The sequence below is a fragment of the Saimiri boliviensis genome, chromosome 9 (assembly GCF_048565385.1).
Source record: "Saimiri boliviensis isolate mSaiBol1 chromosome 9, mSaiBol1.pri, whole genome shotgun sequence".
Taxonomy (NCBI): Eukaryota; Metazoa; Chordata; class Mammalia; order Primates; family Cebidae; genus Saimiri; species Saimiri boliviensis.
This window is the reverse complement of record NC_133457.1, coordinates 80,301,203-80,325,086: the sequence shown is the minus strand read 5'-3', so window position 1 is coordinate 80,325,086 and position 23,884 is coordinate 80,301,203. Positions and strand designations below refer to the sequence as shown.

General features: G+C 39.5%; 2 protein-coding genes across 4 annotated transcripts; both read left to right on the top strand.

Moving 5' to 3' along the window:
- The first annotated feature begins 1,594 nt into the window (after window positions 1-1,594).
- Window positions 1,595-13,604, top strand: SNRPB2 (small nuclear ribonucleoprotein polypeptide B2). Of its 3 annotated transcripts, none has more exons than XM_003933182.4 (7): window positions 1,595-1,659; window positions 3,250-3,347; window positions 3,738-3,910; window positions 9,238-9,378; window positions 10,478-10,528; window positions 12,121-12,209; window positions 12,640-13,603. In XM_003933182.4, exons 2-7 carry the CDS (start codon window positions 3,284-3,286, stop codon window positions 12,797-12,799), a joined length of 678 nt encoding a protein of 225 aa, XP_003933231.2. In that variant the 5' UTR covers window positions 1,595-1,659; window positions 3,250-3,283; the 3' UTR covers window positions 12,800-13,603. The 3 variants fall into 3 exon arrangements, with proteins under 3 accessions (XP_003933231.2, XP_074262310.1, XP_074262309.1); XM_074406209.1 differs by lacking the exon at window positions 1,595-1,659 and adding an exon at window positions 1,670-1,762 and having other exon boundaries at window positions 12,640-13,604; XM_074406208.1 differs by lacking the exon at window positions 1,595-1,659 and adding an exon at window positions 1,820-1,919 and having other exon boundaries at window positions 12,640-13,604.
- Window positions 13,605-19,226: 5,622 nt separating this feature from the next.
- OTOR (otoraplin) lies at window positions 19,227-23,434 on the top strand. Its single transcript, XM_003933183.4, has 4 exons — window positions 19,227-19,746; window positions 20,104-20,243; window positions 21,151-21,258; window positions 22,330-23,434. Exons 1-4 carry the CDS (start codon window positions 19,632-19,634, stop codon window positions 22,351-22,353), a joined length of 387 nt encoding a protein of 128 aa, XP_003933232.1. The 5' UTR covers window positions 19,227-19,631; the 3' UTR covers window positions 22,354-23,434.
- The last annotated feature ends 450 nt before the right edge of the window (window positions 23,435-23,884 follow it).

Sequence of the window (23,884 nt, the reverse complement as noted above, 5' to 3'; positions counted from 1 at the left end):
ATCATCAAACAGAACTAACTGCTAAGATGCCCATTCTAATGTACAGAATAGCTTATCCTTTGTTATTTAGAAATTGTTTATGTTAAGTACATATTCTCTTTTAATTTGTTAAAGATATACTCATAATTCTTTAACTGAGATAGGACATTACTTCTTATTTATTTATTTACTTATTTATTTTAGAGATGAGATCTCACGATGTTGCCCAAGCTGATTTTGAATTACTGGCCTCAACCAGTCCTCCTGTCTCAGCCTCCCAAAGTGCTGGGATTACAGGTGTGAGTTATTGTACTCAGCTATTTTTTCAAGTTTTAGATCTCTATAATAAAATGATACTTTTCTGTGATTCCTTAACATTGTCTACACTTATGTGCATGTTCATATTTGTTTTACTGTTGCCTAGTTTTCCATTTCACTCATTCTTTTATCCAATACATGTTAATTATCACTTTTCTAATTACTAAGGGTACTTGAGTGAACAGAGCAGACAAAACCCCCACCCTTAAGAAATTTGTATTATTTTCAAGTTGTTGCAACTTTAGGTGTTTTTTAAAAAATAAAAATTCCAAGCTGATAAAACCAATCTGACAACTGCCTCCCTCACCAATATATGCATGTTATAGCCAGAATTTAGAAATAACATTTATGATCATTTATTTTGTCTGGCAATGTGCCAATCATTTTACATTTATTTTAGCTCATTGAACGCTCACAACAACTAGAAGGAGGCACTATTAGGATACCTATTTTACAGATGAAGAAAGTGAAGGTCAGAGACAATAGTTAAGAGAAGGGTACAAGATTCAGTTTCCCTTGATCCTTAACCATTTCATATTCCAGGTGATGCTTTGCAGACATCTGATGAATGGATGAATGAACGAATGCATGCACTTCTTGGAATTCCCATTCAGCTTGGCATAAACACTAACTGCTTAGACTACTCTAGAAAAATCTAGACATTTTGTGGGAAGAGAAGAGTGGGAAGGGTGGCAGGGAATTATTTTTTCGAGTGAGTTGAGGCAGATGATTTTACAGATGATTGGGTTCTAACCGAGCATGGTTGCCATATCTGAAAGATGAGAATAGGGCAGACACCGAGTTCTGTCCGCCCTGGGTAGCCTCTGAGATTCAAGCTCAACAGCCGAGTGTTGGAGGACAGACAGTTCCTGCAGAGTCCCAGGAATCAGAGGAGACTTGGAGGCAGAGGGAACCGGCTATCCTAAAGGTGATGTTAAACCCGGGCAGCCGGAGCCCAAAGAAGGGCGAAACCAGGACTAATTGCCCCACAGCATGAGGGGCAGCGCCTGTAAAATTACATAGGATTTGGAAAGGTGTTAGGCACTCTCGTGCGGGGTAAAGCTTCGCAAGGCCGTGGTAGGGGAAATTATTCATTTCCCTTCCCTATTTCCCTGCAGCATGGTCCCCACAACCCTCCCCTCTTTCCCCATTTCCATTTCCGAGCTCTTCTCTTGCCCGCCAGACATACGCACGCGCAGAGAGATTCCCAGCCGTGGCCGCCAGAGAGCCGGAAGCATCGATCGACTCCGTGCTCAGCTTCTAGACTTGTCGACGCTTGATTGAGGAGCCTGGCAACGTTACTTCCGGTGCCTGGCTCCGTTTCCGGCTTTTTGTTCTTACGAGCGACGGCGTACGCCTTAGGTGAGTTGGTGCGCTTTTTACCTCTTTGCTCTTTCGGTTCTCCGGTTTCCTCGGCCCCTTTCTCCCCTGTTGCAGCTGGGAGCGGACGAAGCGTGAAGCTGGGGTGGGGACGCGTTTGCCCCGGGGTTCTCGGAGGTGTAGTCTTACGGGCGAGAAGGGATGGAGACTGGCGCGCGTGACTGGCTGGGGCCGGGCATGGCGTGTTTGCTCCCTTGGACTTCTTGCCGGGGCCGTGGGCGAAGGTGCTTGTGTCTAGAGAGGTGGGAGGCTTGCGCGCACGAAGTAAAGGATAATTAATGTCCGTCTGTTTGTCGAAGGCGTGGGCAGTTCACTGAGCTTTCCAGTGTCTCCAGGGGCTCCCTTTTGGTAGCGGCGGGTCATGCGGGGTGGCCCTGTAACAATCAAGGCTATGATCAAACTTCGCAGGAGACCCTGCAGGAGCCTCCGCGTTGTTCCCCTACCTTCGGTTTGACCTCTGCCTCAATCACTTTCCTTTCGTCGTCTCCTTTGCGACTCCTGCCCCTTCTCCAGATTTCGATTTAGGGGGTCACAAGGCTTTGAGGAGCGTTACGCAGCCCCGCTTGTAGGCTCTTCCCTTGTCAGTCGTCCAATGCTGTTCACATACAGTGGATGCTCTGTAAATATTTGTGAGATAAACCTGTGGGGCACACAGGAAATCAAGCTGGCTCACAATTTGCAAGTAAAAACAATGTAGGTAATGCAATTGTGTGGTAGATGAGAAAGAAAAATGTAGAGAAAGCAAGGGCTGAATTTCCAGGCCTAATCGTTACTAGCTGTGTGACCTTAGGCGAGTCCCTTAACTGGTAATAGCTGTTAATAATTACTCCTAAGTGCTGACCGCTGATGCAGAACGTGCTGGAACTCATTTAGTCTTCTGAGTTCTATTGGGTAGGTTCTGTTACCATTCTCGTTTTACCAATGAGGACCTGAGAGATTAAGGAACTTCCCTCAGGCAAACAGCTAGTAAGAAGCATAAACATGATTTGAATTCACATCTGCCTGGCACTAGAATCTGAGTTTAACTGTCATGCCACACTGCTCTCATTGAGCTCCCTTCTTTCAAGTCGGTTAGAGGTAACCTTGGAATCCAAATAGCTCGGTGACGCTGTATACAAATTAAGTGATAGGTATGGAAAGACTTTATAAGTGCATCCATGAACTAGTTGGCAAACTTCATTAATGTCTAATCTATGATTTTTTACTGGATGTGCATTTGCTACTTTCTTTGTCATTTTTCTTCAAATCTGTATTTTTAAATTATTTTGTCGAGCAGGTGGAAAGACTATCACTTTTCATAAGTGAAAAGTAAGTGTGAAAACAAATGTGTTGAATTAAATATTGTTACAAAAATCTGGCTAGGTATTGGTGCCCCAAGTTTTGAGCATGAGACACTGTTCTCCTTTTGTATGAAAGGGTGGGCTAGTAGGTGCTGGAGATACAATAAAGACTACAGCCAAACTGACATTTTCTGACAATTGGGAATTGAAAGAGAAGTGAAAAGTTAATAATTCTTGTGCTGTGTCCTTATGCTACAATCCAGTATAATTTCATCTTTCCTTTTTCTAACAGATTATTTACTGTTTTTGAAGAATTTAACACAAACATGGATATCAGACCGAATCATACAATTTATATCAACAATATGAATGACAAAATTAAAAAGGAAGGTAACTACTTTTTAAAATACTTGTTCACAACTAAAATGTGTTTATTTACTACTGTCTTAAAAATTGTACTGCCTCAAAACCTCTCACCTCGTCGTCTTAGTACCTGAAATAATGGTTAATCCCATTTCCTGTAAGGATAGGAAAGCTTTTAAAAAACAAAAATAGGTAGGAACTGACAGTATGTTCAGTCTGTTGCTACTTATAGATGTAATGGTTTCATATAACTTTTTAAATTACATATAGCCAATGGGAATAGTATATGTTTTTTGTAAATTATTACTATAACTGTATACATAAGTGAATGGTATTGGCAACTCAATACAGTATAATTTGAAGACTTTTGTCATTATTTTATTCACCAGCGACTTGTTTCTTTTCTAATTTGGACAGAATTGAAGAGATCCCTCTATGCCCTGTTTTCTCAGTTTGGTCATGTGGTGGACATTGTGGCTTTAAAGACAATGAAGATGAGGGGGCAGGCCTTTGTCATATTTAAGGAACTGGGCTCATCCACAAATGCTTTGAGACAGTTACAAGGATTTCCATTTTATGGTAAACCAATGGTAAGCTAATCCTGTTATTTTAACTTTAATCAAGAAACTAATGATATTAATGGTAGAGTAGATTTGCAAATATGCTTGAAACTGAGGCTGTTGCTTTCTGCTTTTAATTATGTATGTCTAGGTTTATGTATTTTTATAGGAAAACAGTAGCAGTAGAGTTTAATTTACTCTTACGACAGTTAAGATGGGCAAAAACAAAATATGTTGAGATGTAGAATATTTTTAAAAATGGCAGTCTAGGCAATATTCTTATCTGAAAAAGTTACAACTTAATAATAACCTGGAAGACTTGAAAAGAAACCCGTTTATAAACTTGTAAAAACATTACAAAAACCATGAGTCAAAGAGGAAATTCAGTCCAAAGTTTTAGAAAATGCTAATAGTGAAATACTATATATCAGAAGCTATACAGTCTAGATGAAACAGTGATGGAAAGAAAAATTATAATAGGTTTAAACTCATAGGATTAAGGAATAACAATGAAAATAAAATGGTTATTCATGGAGAATTTTAAACTCAGGAATGACATAATGAGATTCACATCTAGCTTCGGGATGAAGATCATGCTGGGGGAGGGACAGAAAGGAAGTGAGAAACTCAAGTAGGAGGTCCTTGGTTTAAGTCAGAGATAGTAGAGGATCAGATAAGGGTGATCACAGAGTGAGGCAAGGCATTCCCTGCGTGTGAGTGAATACCCAGTACCTTGGATGTGGATTTGGAGTGTTTGGACAAAGAGCCAAGGCCCAGGGTTTAGAGGAGCTGGGTCTTCATTCTCATACTCTTAACTGGTTCAGTTCCCCTGGTCAGCTTTACCACCTCTGAAATGTAATCAAATTGGTTGTTCTTTGGTTTAATGTAGGCATCAACAAAAACTGTAAAGAAGTACATAATACTTGAGGCTTTGTAGGCCATATATGGTTTCTGTTACCTATTCTTTTATGTGCTTATGTTTTTTGTCAACCTTTTAACATTATCTAAAAAAAAAAAAAAAAAATTCGTGTAGGCCATGCTGACGCCAGCCGTGGGCAGGGTTTGGCTCACAGAGTGTGGTACAGACTAATCCCTTCATTTTACAGATGAAGAAGCAGGCACAGAAAGTTTAATTGTTCATCCAGGTTATAGTAATATGGCAGCATCAGGAGTTGTCAACTAATCTTAACAGCTAGTATTGTCATTTTTTTTTTTAAATATACTACAAGTCAGCAAACTTTCTGTGAAGAACCAGATAGTAAATATGTTAGGCTTTGCCAGCCAGATAATCTGTGTTGCAGCTACTCAGTCAACTCCTTTTGTATCAGCAAGAGCAGTCAGATAAGGACAGGCAGTGTTGGCTACAGACAGTAGTTTGAGGGCCCCTGTTTTATACTACGATGTTTAATTCAGGACTGAGCAACTTTTGTTTCTGTTTCTAGAGCAAGTTTTTCTCATCCTCTATGCAGCTCTCCTATTCCCATCACTTTCCAGCTGACTGGACACCATTTTTGTGGAAAGGCCTATCCCAGGAAACTGGGATGGTTCCTATGTTACCTAATTTTTAGTAAATTGGTGTTTCCTGAAACCAGCCAGTTGCCTGCAGTAGTATGAAGAAACACCATAATTGAGATCTCACTTAGCAGCAGCATAGGGACTGGGTTTTAGTTTACCTCTAAAATCACATTAACTTGAGGTACAGTTTCTTCCCATAGAGGGTTTAGAGCTATTTTGCTGAGTTGAGATAACAAGTTTGCATGTGTCTGTTACTCAGATACAGGAAAGGAAATTGTTTGCTGTGTTGGGCACCATCCTCACCTTGCCAACTAATTTTTTTTAAAATTAGTGGGAAAAGTATATTAGATTGTTATTATATTAAAGCTTTTTTTTTTTTTTTTTTTGAGACGGAGTTTCACTCTTGTTACCCAGGCTGGAGTGCAATGGTGCGATCTCGGCTCACCGCAACCTCCACCTCCTAGGCTCAGGCAATTCTCCTGCCTCAGCCTCCTGAGTAGCTGGGATTACAGGCACGCACCACCATGCCCAGCTAATTTTTTGTATTTTTAGTAGAGACGGGGTTTCACCATGTGGACCAGGATGGTCTCGATCTCTTGACCTTGTGTTCATCTGTCTCGGCCTCCCAAAGTGCTGGGATTACAGGCTTGAGCCACCGCGCCTGGCATTAAAGCATTTTGGGAGGTCCATTCTTTCCCTTCAGAAAGGTTACAGATAACAGCCAAATTTCCAGCATCTTAGAAGAGTGGGAGTAGAGTTCTTTGGGCTGTCTTGTTTATGTCTTACTGTGATTTTAGTTGCTCTTCTGTTTTAACTCCAACATACCAGATCAGAAATGAACAAAATCTGCCAGAATTTGGAACTCAGAACAAAATTAATCTTTCCGATTCAAGGGCATTTAGTTAATGCCAAAAATGCCCTAGTAAAGTGGAACCGTCTTCCTAAGGGTTTCGTCATTGAAGCTGTGGCATAAGTGTAAATCTGGCCTTTCTCTAAGTTGTGGGTGGACTTTTATCTCTACTAGGTATTTATTTAATCCAGATCAGGGTTTCTCAACCCTGTCACTTTGGACATTTTGAGGTGAATGATTCTTTGTCGCAGGGGGCTGTCTTGTTCATTACAGGGTGTTTAACAGCATCCCTGGCCTCTACCCACTGGATGCCAGTAGTACAACCACCAGTAATGTCTCCAGCTAGTGCCAGCTGTGTCCTGGCAGACCAAATCACCTCTGGTTGAGAACCACTGGTTTAAATTAACCAGCTAGGAGTTATTGCTGAGATCAGATATATTCATAGGTGACTGGGTTGTGGTCATAAGACAAATTCGGTCACCCAAGATCTATTCAGGTCAGGTACAAAGTTGAAGAGCCAAGGGAGTTGTGAGGGAAGCCTTAGGACCGAGTCGGAAGTTAGTGTAAGCCTTCAGCCTGTCTCTCTTTGGTTAGATGATGATGGCAAGACTAGCAGAGTTGCTTGCAGGGATCAGCACACTTAGAGCCACTGTGGTGCAACAGCCCAGACCAGCCAGAAAGAGCCTGGGATTCTGAGGTGAGGCTTTAGGCCTGCTCCCTCCCCTTTTGTTTTCCCAGTATAGTCATCTCTAGCTGAAGTAAAGGAAGAGGAATTCATCTTGCTTTTGACTAATTCTCTGCTTCGTTAATCCACACTACTTTAAAATATTTCTTGTTCTCTTCAGATCAAGATCAAATTCTTGCTGTACAGGGCAATAAAATTTTGCATACCTATTTTATACGAGATAATTTGTACAGTTGACTACAAAGCTGCTGCTTTGTAGGAGTATTGCATTTTGATTAGAGAATCAGTAATTCTTTCAACTCCAGGGAAGAAAAGTTTGCTTTAAATGGAGGTTGGAGATTGCAGATAGTCATACCTAGGTAACAGTTTAACTCGTGCCAGAAATATTCAGACAGTTCATTGGTGCTGAGTCTAACTATGTGATAATGCTTTAGGCCAGGGCTACTCAAAATGTGGTCCCCATGCCAATAACATTACCATCTTTGTGCTTGTTACAAGTGGAGAATCTCACGTTCGCCCAGGCCTACTACATCAGAGCTTTTACCTGCTTTCCAGGCATTTGGAATGTAAAGTATAATTAATAAAATGCTATCCTGGACAAGTTTTTGAACCCTTCCCAGTTCTAACAGGTGCCTCTTGGTGCCAGCATAAAAGGAATATGCAAGTGGTCCAGTCACATTATCTGTGATTCCATTCTTTTAAAAAAAAAAAAAATTTTTTAAATTTAGTAAGTTGATTCCACTGCTAAAGTCATTTCCTATAAAGGTGATGGATTCAAAGGAAAGTGATTCCCAGTCATCTGCTGTACTTTAACTATTGGAAGTAACAGTCCATATGACACATTCCAGAGCTGATTGACACACGTTGATGCTTCTATTAAGAGTCACTGGTAAGGGGAAGGAACTCTCCAATGCATTTTTTTTTGTTGTTTTTATTCTGCGTGTGTGTTTTTTAAACACATCTGTTAATAGCAAGTTTATTCATAATCGTCAAAAACTGTAAACAACCCAAATATCCTTCATTGGGTGATATAAAACAAACTGGTACATCAATACGATGAAATTCTACTCTCTGTTAAAAGCAGTGACATAGATGAATCTCGGAGGCATTATGCCAAATGAAGACAGCCTCCGGGTTACATCATGTATGATCCTATTTGTGTGACGTTCTGGAAAAGTCAGCAGGGACAGAGAACAGATGACTGTTTGCAAGAGGAGGGGCGGGGCAACAGGGGAAGCATGAGGGGACTTTGAGGTGATAGAATTGCCGTACAGCTGTTTCAAGTGTTAAAACTCAGAGCTGTACGTCCAAAAAGTTACGCCAAAAAGTTAAATGCAAAAATTTATGTTTAGAATTTTTAAAAATGAAAAAAAAAAAAAAACCCAAATAATCTTTTAAAAAATGCTTTAAAATAAATTCTCCATCTAGTTTTCTTGCCAGAAAAGTTTTTCTGTGGGGGCTCTGTCGTATGAGCCCTAGTGTTCTGTGAGCCTGTTCTTCTGTCTGTGAAACAGGGTTAGTTTAGAACAGTGATTTTCTTTCTTTTTCCGAGGCTGCCCCAGATTGCATCCCTGGGTGCTCACTCTATGACTGTGGGGTTGTGGGCATTGGGGAGAAAAGGGCATTTGGTCTCCACTGGGCTCTGGAGCCATAATTCTGTGTTAGGTTGAGCAGTTTTGCTTTTGTTTGTTTGTTTGAAGTTTTCAAATTGTTTATTATTATCACAAAATCTAGCATAAAAGTAAATTAGATTCAACTAAATTGTGTGCTTTAGGAGCACATGCATTTGCTCATTCTTTTTGGACTATAACCTTGAATTCAACTGGTAATTTTTCCTAGATTATCTGTCTTTTGTTTGTTTTATATGTTGTTTGTTGGAAACCTCTGGATTAGAATAGCTGGCTTTGAGCCAGATCCTTAGGCACTGAGGAGATTCGTACAGTTTGGATTCCGAAGCCCGCTGGCGGGGCCCAGTCATTTGTCCATTTAACATTTCAACGCAGTTTTCTCTATTCTTTGATTAAATGGAGAGAAACCGTAGTACATATATTTCAAAAGTCCTGTTTCTCTCACATGAAAATGAATGGTTTTTTATCTCATAAACACAGTTATATTTAACTTTGCCTGAATGATGAATTATAGCCCACAGTTTATTTCCATTTGGCACTCAGTATATTTTGTCAGATTTCCTTAGGGATATGTTTAAAATTAGCTTGTAGTGTATTTGCTTAATTAAATTTGAACTATTAATGACTAAACATCCTTCAGTATAATGAGAAGTAACTTGTTTTCAAATAATTAAAACAGCGAATACAGTATGCAAAGACAGATTCGGATATAATATCTAAAATGCGTGGCACTTTTGCTGACAAAGAAAAGAAAAAAGAAAAGAAAAAAGCCAAAACTGTGGAACAGACTGCAACAACCACAAACAAAAAGCCTGGCCAGGTAAGGGAGACTGTAAAAATTCCTGTTTGTATTGGTGTTAAAAACCTGATAAATGCTTGTCTTACACGTTAGGAATAATCTTAGGCTTGTCTGTATATGTGCACAAATGTGTGTTTAAAAGATGGTTTTAAGAAGCTAGAATGATTGACTTCCAAAAATCAGTGTTAAGAAACAGAATATCAGCTTAACATATGCAGATTTATGTTTAGCAATTTGAATTTGCATGGCATTTAATTCCATTCCCTAAAATATGTTAATACCTTTTGGTTTATTTCTCAAGTTTTGCTGCCTATAAATAATATCATAGTTGTTATCTTTAATCATGAGTACTTCACTCAAAGTGTCTTTTGTTGAACAATTCCATAATACAAAATATAATTTGAAATCCTGGATAAAAAGTAAAATTAACTACCAGGCACGGTGGCTCATGCCTATAATCCCAGCACTTTGGGAGGCTGAGGTGGGTAAATTACTTGAAGTCTGGAGTTTGAGACCAGCCTGGCCAACGTGGTGAAACCCTGTATCTACTAAAAATACAGAAAATTAGCCGGGTGTGGTGGCAGATACCTGTAGTCTGAGCTACTCTGGAGGCTGAGACAGGAGAATTACTTAAACCCGGGAGGTAGAGGTTGCAGTGAGAGATGGAGGTTGCAGCGAGGCGAGCTTGTGTCATTGCACTCCAGCCTGGGTGACAAGGGCAAGACTCCCTCTCAAAAAAAAAAAAAAAAAAAAAGGTAATTACTTCTGGATTGAAAGTGATTAAAAGTCAATTTTACTAAATATAATGGACTTATGTCCTATTTTGTTTTAAAAGTAAGACTAGACCTTGGTTTTCTCTTTTTATTTCTCCATAATGTTAAAGCTAAGAGGTTAAATTTTATACTGTTTAAAGTTTAGGGCTAACCTTAACAAAAATAACCAACAAATTAAAAACATGAATGTTTGAGTCAGTGTTAATATATAAATTCTTAAAGTAAAATTAAATGGAGTAAGAAGGATATCTATTGGAATTAATGTTATTTTTACACAGAAATTATAAATACCTGCTGCCTTTTTGGAGGGATTGGATATTTAAACTCTCACAATTTCTTTTGCTTAGGGAACTCCAAATTCAGCCAATACCCAAGGAAATTCAACACCAAATCCTCAGGTAATTTTTTTCCATGTCTCACCCACCTTAAAATAAGATTCTAAAAATGATAACAGTAGTATAAAACAACTTGCATGTCTCTAAAAACAAAATGTTTTCATCTCCAAGACACAGTGTGTTAAATTGTGTGCCACTGTAATTTAGAAACTCTCCCCCAAAGAACATTTTAATTCTTTTTCAGAGGGAGAAAACAACACCTGACTTTATTTCTTGCTTCCATAATGAATCAGTGACAGAATCAAAATGACAGACTTTAAACCCTGTGAGGGCTGGGAGCAAACATTTTTTGTTTTCTCTGCTGTACCTAAAGCTTTACAAACACAATTGCGTGGGTGAGGGTAACTGGCAGGGTCAGGGGCTGTCTTCATTCCAATTGGTTGAAACACTACAGTATTTTCTGGAGACACACATTATTCGGGCACATAGTTTTATAGTTATCTTTGCTCTCACTTCCTGAACACAAATATATTTCAGTCTTTTTTTTTTTTTTAAAGCCTTCTTGTACAAATGTTTTAGAAACTCCGTATTAAATCTCCCCATGAAATACCTCAAAGAGAAAGCCTCAGTAGTGTGCTGATGGTTTCATACTTGTTTTTTCAGATGGCCTTGAGTTGTTCACTAATTGTTTTTACACTTGCTCTTTTATCTTAAAGGAAACTAGCCTGAAGACAGAGCTCTTTTCTTTTTTTTTTTTTTTTTGAGACGGAGTTTCGCTCTTGTTACCCAGGCTGGAGTGCAATGGCGTGATCTCGGCTCACCGCAACCTCCGCCTCCTGGGTTCAGGCAATTCTCCTGCCTCAGCCTCCTGAGTAGCTGGGATTACAGGCACGCGCCACCATGCCCAGCTAATTTTTTGTATTTTTAGTAGAGACGGGGTTTCACCATGTTGACCAGGATGGTCTCGATCTCTTGACCTCATGATCCACTCGCCTCGGCCTCCGAAAGTGCTGAGATTACAGGCTTGAGCCACCGCGCCCGGCCAGAGCTCTTTTCTTATATACAAGACCCTTTTTCTGTTTTCCCATAACCTCTGGGGGGGTGGATATCAAGTGACTAATATCTAATAAACTAAGGGAGTATTGCTGCTTGTTTGTATGTGAACTACATGTTGTGGATGTCGCATTTACTTGCCAAAAATAAGCAGACAAAGTCCCTGAGGAGTGGTTCTCAGTGGAATCTTTCTATTTCCAATTTTTTAAAATATATATATGCTCTGAGGTAGTCATAATACAGAGGAAATGAGTATCTGAGTGATGCTGAGTGTGGTAACCAGCTATGGAGGGGTGACATTGCTGGCCTTCTCAAATTTTGTTCATATCTTTGATTATGTTATCCAGGTGACAAAATTCTCTGTTTACGACTCACCTCCAGATGCTTAAAACATAATTGTTTCACATACTGTTAAACATATAAGAGATCTGTGATTTTCCAAACGTGTTAATGTCTTGACTTGAATGTCTGCTTTGCTTAGTTACTGTAAGGTTTTTATTTCTGCAATGTCATTGTTTTTGTTTGATATAGTAAGATTTCACATGCCTAGCTTACAATGCTGTTTAAACTTAGAATAACTTTGCCTTTTTACTTTTTAATAGGTCCCTGATTACCCTCCAAACTATATTTTATTCCTTAATAACTTACCAGAAGAGACTAACGAGATGATGTTATCCATGCTGTTTAATCAGTAAGTTTTTTCATAAATAAGTCTGCTTCTGAGAGCTTCTTGACAAGACAGGTAGCACTTCAATGGGTTGAATCCATTTATCACCCAGCAGTAATTCCTTACAGGTTCATTGATTTGTTCTGGGATGAATCATGAATTGGAGCCATATTAGCAAATAAAAAGCTAGATTTCCTCTAATGTTTTGAATTCTTAATTCTGAATTGATATAACAAAGCTTTGATATAACATAGAAATAGAATTAGTTTACTTTATTCCTGCAGTTCTTCCATGGTATGAATTATATTTTAGGCTCTTCCATCTACTCAGTATTCTTGGTTAGGGTTTGATTATTTTTCTTTGACCAGTATTAGTAAGTTGCTTAATAAATTTTAACACAAAGCAAACATTTATGTACTTGCATGTATACAAGAATTGTTTTTCTTCTTCCCAGGTTTCCTGGCTTCAAGGAAGTACGTCTAGTACCAGGGAGGCATGACATTGCTTTTGTTGAATTTGAAAATGATGGGCAGGCTGGAGCTGCCAGGGATGCTTTACAGGGATTTAAGATCACACCATCCCATGCTATGAAGATCACCTATGCCAAGAAATAACATTTGGGATAGTCGTCTTTAAAGGACTTGGTATTATGTGTGTGTTTTGATAACATTTAGTTGGGTCATTTTAATAGAGATTAGCGGGAGTGAATGAAATTTTTGTGAAGGACTTACACTAGTATTCCTTTAGCTTTGGTGAACTATGAAATATGAAGGCCTTAATTTTGTACAATAAACTTTTATTTGTATTTTGTATATAATGGCTTCTTTATTGACCCACTGCCCTATCATCAAATGACTATTCTAGTCTAAAACTCGTCTTAAGGTTTATAAAACTGTGTAAAAGGATGCTTTTCTAGTGCTATTTTGGAGGAGCTAATGATATAACATCATTGAACTATTTTAATAAAAGTCAAGTAGAATTAGATCACAGAAGCTAGTAGGTGACTTGTATTAATGGTAACAGTGATTGTTCTGGGTATTAGAAGAAAATGAGACCCAGGCAGTTTCTAAATTTGATCTTTGTATCCTTTAAAGAAATGAACATATTTTGCTGGTAGTAGGGATTCCACAAGTCTTTTTCATTCAATATTAAATAAAGGCTGTGCTTACTGTTTACTGAGAAAACAGAGAATACTGTCTTCAGACTTTGCATTTAATGTATTTCATGAGGCACAACTATTCCTAAGGTTAATACCCAGCCTCTTTATTGAAAGATCTCCAGGGGAAAAATTTTATAATACAGTCTTTTTTTTTTTTTTCCCCTTTAAGACAAATAGGTTGATTTAAAGAGTTGCCAGTGCTAAAAGCTTGCTACTTCTGTGTCATTTCTAAACACCAATGTTCAAATAGTTCCAAAGCCCATTTTCTTTAGCTTTTGAATTATAATCGGATTACTGATTATTAATGTTTCTAGGCTTCTGGGCTACTGGAGATCATGGTTACATTGACCTGATTCTCCATTGTTCCATAATACCTCAGTGTGTGTTTCTTAAGTGCAAGACCACCCTTCCACATAACCACAATATGACCATCAAAACCAGGAAATTTGACTGGGTGCGATGGCTGACGCCTGTAATCCCAGCACTTTGGGAGGCTGAGGCGGGAGGATCACTTAACACCAGCTAGGGCAACAGTGAGATCTTGCCTATACAAAAGGTAAAAATAAGCTGGATGTGGTGGTGTGTGCCTGTAGTCCCAACTACGGGGTAGGCTAAGGCAGGAGGATTGCTTGAGCCCAGGAGGTTGAGGGTACAAATATCTATGATGATGCCACTACACTCCAGCCTGGGCAACAGAATGAGACCCTGTCTCAAAACAAAACAGGAAATAGTCCCATAATATCATCCGAGTTTTGCTTATGTTCCAATAATGGCTCAAGAATCCAATCGGGATTGTGTTGCATGTAGTTGTCACGTTTCTTTAGCCTCCTGCTGGTTCCTCAGCTTGTCCTTGTCTTTCATGATGTGACTTTTATATAGAGATTGTCTACCTTTGGATATATCTACACAGTTATGTTAAAAACTATGACTGTATAAGAATGTCTCTGGTTGCAGTCTAACAGCACTGAGTTCATCCTGGCCTTCCCTCTTCCCCTGTGTATAACTCTCTTCACCATTCCCATTAACTTCATTACATGATATTACTTTCTCATATCTTTCCTTTGCAATCAAACTCTATAATAAAGTAAGGCTTCAATAGGGAGCAGGGGAGGGGAAAAAGGAGATAGCAGTGCTTTAAAGAAGCTTTGATCAAACTAGGATCTTTTGACCCTCCTGACTTCGACTCCTAAAGTCACCCATCTTTGGGAGTGTGAGTTTTGAGGGATGATTGAAGGGAGTAGATGTTATTTAATACGTGGTTCTCAACCTGGGCTGCATATTGGAATCATCTGGGAGACATTTTCAAATAACCATGCTCAGTTTACACCCCAGATCAATTAAATCCATCTCCAGGAATGAAACCCAGTCTTCAGTATTTTTATAATCCCTGAGGTGATTCCACTGCCACCCAAGGTTAAGAACTAACAGAGCAGATTTCTACTTTGTGAAATAGGATATAAGATCATTGGCTCAAACAGTGTTCTTCAAAAGTAGTATGTTGATAAGTAGAGGGTAGTGTAAGTCTGGAAATGGTCGTGATGCAGAGCAGGCAGACTTCAAACTTGGGGCTTCACCCAGGAAGGTTCTTGGGTTCACCCAGGAAAGAATTCAAGAGGGAGGCCGGGCATGGTGGCTCATGCCTGTAATCCCAGCACTTTGGGAGGCCGAGGTGGGCGGATCACGAGGTCAGGAGATCAAGACCATCCTGGCCAACATGGTGAAACGCCGTCTCTACTGAAAATACAAAAATTAGCTGGGTGTGGTGGCGTGCACCTGTAATCCCAGCTACTCAGGAGGCTGAGGCAGGAGAATTGCCTGAACCCAGGAGGCGGAGTTTGCAGTGAGCCGAGATCACGCCATTTCATTTCAGCCTGGCGCCTGGCCACAGAGCAAGATTCTGTCTAAAAAAAATTCAAGAGGGAGCTGGTGGTGTTAAACAGCAGTCTTTTTGTAAATAGTACTGCCCCTTGCCAAGCAGGGCTAATTCATAGATAGTCTGCCTAGAGTTCGCAAAGTATTTCTCTAGGCAACTGCATTTATACAAAGTTAAACCCGCTTTCAGTTACATGCAAATTAAGAGAAGGCTCAATGCAAATTGAGGGATAGATTATTTAGGACTTTCTAGCAAAGGGGTGGTAACTTCTGGGTCATTGCCATGGAAAGGGGCAGTATATTCCAGGTCGTTGCCATGGCATTTGTGACAGTCATGGCACTGTAGGTGTGGCTTATGCTAATGCAAGACGAGGACAGCTGAGGATCGCTTTCCTTGACATCTCCCTGTCGCTGCCGGTGTCTTCACTTTATTCTGCCTGGACCAGATCTTGTTCTGGTCAGCAGGGTTGTGACCAGAAAACAAGTCCTGCTGCTCTTCTGCCTTAGTTGCAAGAGACTCAAAACTCCATTTTAAACTTTAAGCCTTATAGTATCTTCTGTTTGAGTATTTAACAAGCATTGTTTTTCCCCTTGAAAGTGTATCCAGCCAAGACCTAATGGAAGAATGTGAGGCCCTAGCTAAAATTACCGTATTTTACTTGCCTGGGAGCAGTACTTCTCAAACGTTAATGTGCATACAAGTCACTTGAGTATCTTGTTAAAATGTAGATTTAGATTATGTCTTGGGGGGTGAGGTCTGAGAAACTTCATTTCTATAAAGTGATGTCAAAGTCACTGGTCTGGGAACCATGTTTTTGGTGACAAGTGACAAGACCCCAGAGTTTCTACCCCAATTATTTATTCAATGACTCTTAACAGGTGTTGTCAATCTCTTTTTTAAAGCCAGGGACTTTGCCTAAGCATACAATTTCAGAGTAATCATGCATTCATTCAGTGAATACCTATTTAATGCATACCAAGTTTCTTTCCGGGTGCTAATGACAGAGTGAGGAACAGGATGAAAAGATCCCTGCCTCATGGAGGTTTCATTTAGTGCTGGAAGACAAACCATCACCAAGTAAATAAAGTAGGCACGCCAGCTATGATATGTGCCTTAAGACAGTGTATGGCAGCCACAGATACAGGGACCGGGTAGAGGAAGGTTTGAAGTGGCTTTTTAAATTGTTCTGTTTGTGGAGGCATCTTGGCCAGAGACCTGAATGCTGGTATCTGGGGAAAAGCATACTAGGCAATAAGTTAGGAGTGCCTGAAGTAGAAATGAATTTAGTGTTTTCAAACGACAGAACTGGTATGGGAGGAGCAGAGTGAATGAAGGAGAGAGCAAGAGGTGAAATCCCAGAGCTACAGGGGCCTGATCCTACAGGAGCTTGTAGGCCACAGCAAGGAGGCTGCCTGAACCTGATCGAGCCCAAACTTAGATCCTAAAGGAGCCACAGCCTCAATTTAAGAACTCCAGACAGAGAATCTAATTTAGGAACTCTAGCAGGAGAAAAATGTTATTTAGGGATTAAATGTTTGGAGAATACATCTGAAAGTCTGGGTACGCAAACTGGGGACAGAACCCTTATTGAACCCCCAGTGACCCCGGTGTCTTCGCCATAACTGCTAGACACAGCTACTTGCTGAATTATTGCAAGTTCAAATTCCTATTTGCATGCAGTTTTACCAAGAAGCCTCTAGCCTCTGTCCTGTCCCTGTCCACTTTAGAATGCTAGAACATCACAAGCTTTCCGGGGCCGCATTCAGAAGGCTTGGTATCTCATCACTTTATTTCTTCATCTTCAAATGCCCAATAATATTTTCATGTTAGCATTTGCCTGCTTTGCTAAGTTGTGACAGTTTGAATGTCACATTTTGTTTTTTGATTTTAATCATTTCACTCTGCTTTGGGGGTTCTGTGTATGCTTCCCAGTGGGGAGTTTTTGCTGTCTCCATTTCTTCAAGTGCCTCTTAAATGACAATTGTCTTTTAACTCTCCCATGCTGAGGGCTGGTTTGAGACTGGAACAGTCCATAAAACAGGTGCCCCATCAGGATTAAGAAGATTTAATCAATGCTTTAGTTTTTCCAGAAATTTAGGCTCGTAGATTTGATTACAGGGGAAAAAATGCAAAGGCATTCTGCTTTCAAAAATAATTTCAAATTCAATCTTTCCTTGCTGTGAAACAGGAAATAAATGATTTATTCTAATTTGTCAGTTCTAAGTTGACAGTGATAAATTGAAATAGCACTGAACCATGATCCTTCTGGGTAACCTTTAGATGATTCAAAAAGACCACTCCAGGCCAGGCACAGTGGCTCATGCCTGTAATCCCAGCATTTTGGGAGGCCGAGGAGGGCAGATCAATTGAGGTCAGGAGTTTGAGACCAGGCTGGCCAACATGGCGAAACCCCATCCCTACTAAAATACAAAAATTAGCTGGGCATGGTGGTGCACACCAGTAGTCCCAGCTACTCAGGAGCTGAAGCAGGAGAATTGCTTAAACCCTGGAGGCAGATGGTGCAGTGAGCCCAGATAGTGCCAGTGCACACTCCATCCTGGGTGACAGAGCAAGACTCTGTCTTTAAAAAAAAAAAAGGCGGCCAGGCGCGGTGGCTCAAGCCTGTAATCCCAGCACTTTGGGAGGCTGAGGCGGGCAGATCACAAGGTCAAGAGATCGAGACCATCCTGGTCAACATGGTGAAACCCCGTCTCTACTAAAAATACAAAAAATTAGTTGGGCATGGTGGGGTGTGCCTGTAATCCCAGCTACTCGGGAAGCTAAGGCAGGAGAATTGCCTGAACCCAGGAGGCAGAGGTTGCGGTGAGCCGAGATCGCGCCATTGCACTCCAGCCTGGGTAACAAGCGAAACTCTGTCTCAAAAAAAAAAAAAAAAAAAAAAAAAAAAAGGCAAAAAACAGAAAGACCACTGTGGCCTTTGCTGTGTCTCAGTTTTCTTGTCTATAATGAAGATATTGAATAAAACAAACTTTCCAATCAGGGCCAGTTATATAAAAGATCCTCCCCAGACAGTCGCACATACACACACGCACACACACACACAGCCAAACACACAGCCACACACACACACACACACACAGAGCCACACATACCCACACCAAAACTCTTTTACATACACACCACAGATGTATTTAAACAAAGCAATACAACTATCACACACATACATACACCCAAAACAAAAAACCTTTTTATTATATTTTGCTTTACCAATTTATTCCTGGAAAATTGGTTGGCACAAAATTATTCGGTAAGTTAAATTCTTGTCCCTCATTTTATGACATTACCAGTTTGAGGTTGGTGGGGAAGGCACTGCTCTGAAGTCATATCATCCACCAAGGTGAAGAGGGCATCCTGACAGGGACCTCTATTCTAAAAGCAATGGATAGGAACAGGGGAAGGGTCACCTTATGGGAGAGATGCCAGCGTAAACACCCTGTGAAAAGCAGTAACTCACCATCTGTCTCTTCCAATAGAAAGCAACCCTTGGGGCCAAAATCTTTTTTTAATTTACTGCTATATCTTTAGTGCCTAGAACAATACACAGCACAGTAAGTGCTCAGTCAATGTTTGCTGAATAGATGGAGCTAGGTACTGGCAGTTCCATTTTGGTGCCTTTAGAAGTCACCCTCTCGCCATGGGAAACACGGCCAGAAGCAGGAAGTTTCGGCTAACATAAACTTGTAGCTTCACTCTCTTCTCTATGACCTGTGACCCTTGAGCTTTGAAACTGAATTGCAAAAGTCTTAGAGAGAGGAGGTAGGGGAAAGATTATTGCCCCATTTTTCCCAACCCACCTGCCTCTTAACCCCACTGGTAGGGTCTGAATGTGGCATCATCTAGTATGTTAGAATTCACCTCTGGCCTGGGACAGACATGCCTTCTAAGAATCCTATCTTGAAAGATTTGCAAACATAAGAATTCTTTATTATCTATTACATAAATCTATATTTATTAATTGAATTTGTTTAAATCAAAATTATTTGTTCTCTAGATCTCACATTTCAACAGATTCCTGCAGTTAGTATGTCTTTGCTTATAAGCTAAAAGAAAATTAGGGGTGAATTAAAACTAAAAACGGTTTGAAATTCTCGTAGTCCTCTTAACAATGCCCTGCTGATTGATACAATAAACCACTGCCAAAGTGGCTTTAACCAGAGTGGACCATTTTGGATATTATCTGTGTGTACAAAAGACACAGAATTTGACTCTGTTTGGAAAATCAGATGCTAAGTAGCCCCTGAAGCCCAGCAGCCTGTTAGGAAAGCAGAGGGGTGGCAGGCCCTTCTAATTGGTGGAGGTATTTACCCAGAGGTCTGGCTTTCACATAAAAGGCAGGAACCACTGAAGTCAGTCCCCGCTTCCAGAGTTCAAGTTAAAACAGAAAAAAAGGAAGATGGCAAGAATACTGTTACTTTTCCTCCCAGGTCTTGTGGCTGTGTATGCTGTGCATGGAATATTTATGGATCGACTAGCTTCCAAGAAGCTCTGTGCAGATGATGAGTGTGTCTGTAAGGAGTTTTTTTTGTTATGCTTTTCATTATCTTTCTATTACATAATTGAAAATATATCCAGTAATAGCATAAAATCGAATTGTACTTTGAAGTGAATCTTCTCTAATGTGTACGTCATCAGCTTCGTTTCTCCAGGTCTGTGTGTTTGGTGTCTTACTAGGGAGAAGTCACTTGGCTGAGATTTTGTTGCAGGTTTAATATCTTGGCTATCTTCTTCTTCTTGGATAGACACTAGCTACAAACTGGGAATTATCCGTCACTCTGATTTCCTAGTTTTTCTAATATACTTTGCCATTTACTGTTATAAAATTCAGGAGCCTAAAATGTAATCATTCAAATTTTTCTTTCTTCCAGATACTATTTCTCTGGCTAGAGCTCAAGAAGATTATAATGCCCCGGACTGTAGATTCATTAATGTTAAGAAAGGACAGCAGATCTATGTGTACTCAAAGCTGGTAAAAGAAAATGAAGCTGGAGAATTTTGGGCTGGCAGTGTAAGATGAGATAGTTTATAATAAACGCCTATTGACACATAGTGCTCTTAACTTTTCCTTGATTACTTATCTTTAACCTATTTTAATGCTTAATACTAGTTGTTAAGCACCATGTAGCAATTGTAGATGGAAATGCATAAATTTGGGGGATATTTGCATCATTGCATTTTAAAGAAAGAAAGATAAATTTCATAAGAAAATTAAATGTAGGTTAATGTGATATTTTGGCAAAAAAAAAAAAAAAGTCAAATACATGGGGGCTTAAATATCCCAAAGAGTTTGAATGTTGTCCAAAAACGTCTGAGAAGATTTGCCAAGTAGAAGACATGTGTGTTGAGTCAAAGTATCAATATTCTTTTAGGAAACTTTGCACCCTCATTAATTCTAAAGAATCAGTGTTCTTCAGTTAAAATATACGGGGGTGGTCCCTGGGGAGGGATGAAGCTGGGTTGATTTTCTGTCCTCATCTGAAGCCCCAAAGATGAGTTTTTAATTAATGAAGGCTTAAATTTAAATCCATTTAAATCCTTTCATTTGAATTTTTGAAAACTGAGAGATTTGCATCATTTAAAATAAGTGTCTACAGTACTTTAAAAAAATGTACTGTCTATATATTTATTTATGGCTTGAAAAAAGAGTTCAGGCAACTCACAAGACGGCATAAAGTCAAGTCATTCTAAAGTAGTGACATAAGACTGGACTACTAAAGAATAGATGCACAATTCCTGCGGGTTAACTTACTGCTCCAAGTAAACTTTGGATTTGCCTCTGAGCCCCCTGGACTCCAGAGTGAAAGGGAGGTATTGGCAGCTATGATTCTCACCATCCGCAAAGAGGATGCCTGCGGGTTTCTCACAAGACACTCAGCATCAGCTTTCTTCTGATAGCTACTGTTCTGGACACTTAGGTTTATGGCGAAGGCCAGGACGAGATGGGAATCGTGGGTTATTTCCCCAGCAACTTGGTCAAGGAGCAGCGTGTGTACCAGGAGGCTACCAAGGAAATTCCCACCACGGTAAGCATCTCAAAGGTGACTCGACAAGGACTCGGATATTGGAGCAATATAGCCTGGTGCTAAAAATGCATCATGCAACTTACAAGATGTATAGAACAAAGCCCCCAACTTTGAATGGTGACTTTTCCGAGATAGTGAGATTTGAGGGACCATTTATAACTACTGTCAACTTTGAAAGACAAGTAAATTTTCTCTACACCACCCCCCTTTGTTTTATTTCAGTTTATTTTTTGGTCTCGTCTGTTTTCTTTATTTTTTTGGCTTTCTTGGGTTATAATTGACTAACAAAAATTGCATGTATTTAATGCATACATTATGTTTTGATATACATTGTGAAATGATCATCACAATCAAGCTGGTTAACATATCCATTGCCTCACAGTTACCTTTGTGTGTGTGTGTGAGTGAAAACATTAAGATCTACCCTCTTAGCAAATGTCAAGTATACAGTACAGTACCTCTTTTGCTTTAGATGCAAGTTATCTTGCAAAGCAGTCTATGTAACAAAGAAACCAGTCAGTGTTAACTGACTTGTACTGATGGTTTTCACTAAAGATAGGCTCAGAACAAAATCAGCAATGTTTTTAATGAAATCAAAATATTCTCGAACAACCTTTGAGTGCCTTATTTTTGTGGTAAATAGATTCTCTTTATGTATGAAATAAAATTATACTCTTTCTAATGCCCTGGGGTCCTGTAAACTCAGGACAGAAATAAAAGATGCTTTCTGAGCTGCTTTGCAAGGTGCTTGTTTTGAAGTGATTCTCCTGAAGCTAATTGCTCTGCTTCAAACACTGCCCATCTTACACAAGTGGGACTCACTTGTCATCACTTCTTAGTATTAAGCTGAAATCTGTCGGATAACCATAAATTAAAGGTTTATTGGAGGACCTGCTTTGTAAGTAGGTTTTGACTTAAAGTGGTAATTATTTCTTATTCTTTGGGGGTCAACCTTTACTGACTTTAAATCCAGACTTCGCTGATTAGATATGATTTTAAATACAGAATCTACATCTGTTTTGTAGCGTAGCCTAGTCAGTTGAATCTTTTTTTGTTTCTGTTTTTTTCCAGGATATTGACTTCTTCTGCGAGTAATAAATTAGTTAAAACTGCAAACAGAAAGAAAACACCAAAAATAAAGAAAAGAGCAAAAGTGATTTTAAAATGCATGTCTTTAACTTCTGACTGACGTTTTAAGAATTTGTTAGCTTATGGAAGAGCGAGGGCTTAGGGTTTGGAGGTGGCAGATGCAAGAGGATTTTCAACTCAAATCTTGTTTCCTGCTGACCTGGTCTTCCTACGAGCTAGAGTGGGGAAATGTGGAGCTCAAATGGGTAAATCAAAACCAGAGAACTGTTTTTCCAACCTAGAGAATCTCCTTGGGGGATGCATATAAAAGATCATTTATTTGTAGTTATTTCTGAGTAGTAATTCTTCCCAGCCCTTTGATTTCCCATATATAAAATAGGTGGGTCATAGGTCTTCCTTTTAGTCATGATGTTTTCTACTTATTTTTCTCTCTGGCCAATTGGAGTGTTAATAGTGTATCTGAAGGGGTGGTATTATTAAGGAGCATTCTAGTATTTTTGTCACCTTTAATATTTGATACCTTTTGGAGGTAAAGCTGTTGGGGGAAAGAAGAGTTTTTGGACCCATAGATGTTTGGATGATGTCTCTAATTTGTCATTTCAAAAAATCTCAAAAATGATTTCAGTTGAAAAATTTGCCTTCTAAATGATCAATTTACTTCTCCCCCAATTTTAAAGAAGTATGTGTATATATAACAGGAGAAGATAGTTTATGGGAATATTTTTAATGGAATGTTTTCCCTTAATGTGCATCCTTGCTGGATATTATTCAAGCTTCAAGTCATCAAAAGACCCAGAAAAAAAAAAAAATCTGTGGTTTATTTTCTCTACTTCTATTTCAACTTTGAATTTCCCCTTCCTGTGCAAATTTCTGTAGTCAATTGCGATATGTCAAGAAATCTGAGGGGAAGGCAGGTTTTGTGGTCCTGATGGGCCCACAAGTTTTTCTATATTTAACTGGAAATAGGCTTTGATTTTGTATTATTAATATAATTCTTTTGATGTAGTCATGAGTCTTTCTTTGTTTGCATGTAATTAAAATGCCTGTACTCTACTTAATGCCACAATTTCTGAGTTTTTTCTGAAACATTTTCATCTTAGGGTACAAAAGTGTGGGGGACTTGGGAGTGGGGCTTGTTTTTCAGTTCTTCGTGATCTGGACATCCGCTAAGCATGAAGAAGAAAGCAGAAGAGGGCTAAATGGCTCTGCCACAGACTTGGCCCAGGGTCATTTTTTAGCTCTCTACTGATTTTGGGTGAATATCTTTTTACGAAGTTCTTATGTAGGTCAGTCAAATAAAGTGGTACCAAAAGGCAAAACACAACGAAACAAAAGTACCAGGGTTTATTTGTTTCTGTTTTACTTTATTCCATAAGAGATTTCAAGTAGCATCTAGGGCTCCTGATATAATTTTAAAGTAAGAGGTATTTATCCTACTTCTGTTTCTATTTGCCTCTCACTTTCTGGCCTTGCCATTCCAGAAACACCCCGAACCCCTCAGATACCCAGGACCCCCATTTCTCAGCTGGCCTTAGGC

Coding starts and splice junctions, on each gene's coding strand:
- OTOR (XM_003933183.4), top strand. CDS start 19,632: ATGGCAAGAATACTGTTACTTTTCCTCCCAGGTCTTGTGGCTGTGTAT. Junction 19,747..20,103: donor TGCAGATGATGAGTGTGTCT/GTAAGGAGTTTT, acceptor TCTTTCTTCCAG/ATACTATTTCTCTGGCTAGA. Junction 21,259..22,329: donor CCAAGGAAATTCCCACCACG/GTAAGCATCTCA, acceptor GTTTTTTTCCAG/GATATTGACTTCTTCTGCGA.
- SNRPB2 (XM_074406208.1), top strand. CDS start 1,855: ATGGCGTGTTTGCTCCCTTGGACTTCTTGCCGGGGCCGTGGGCGAAGG. Junction 1,920..3,249: donor AGGTGCTTGTGTCTAGAGAG/GTGGGAGGCTTG, acceptor TTTTTCTAACAG/ATTATTTACTGTTTTTGAAG. Junction 12,210..12,639: donor TTATCCATGCTGTTTAATCA/GTAAGTTTTTTC, acceptor TCTTCTTCCCAG/GTTTCCTGGCTTCAAGGAAG.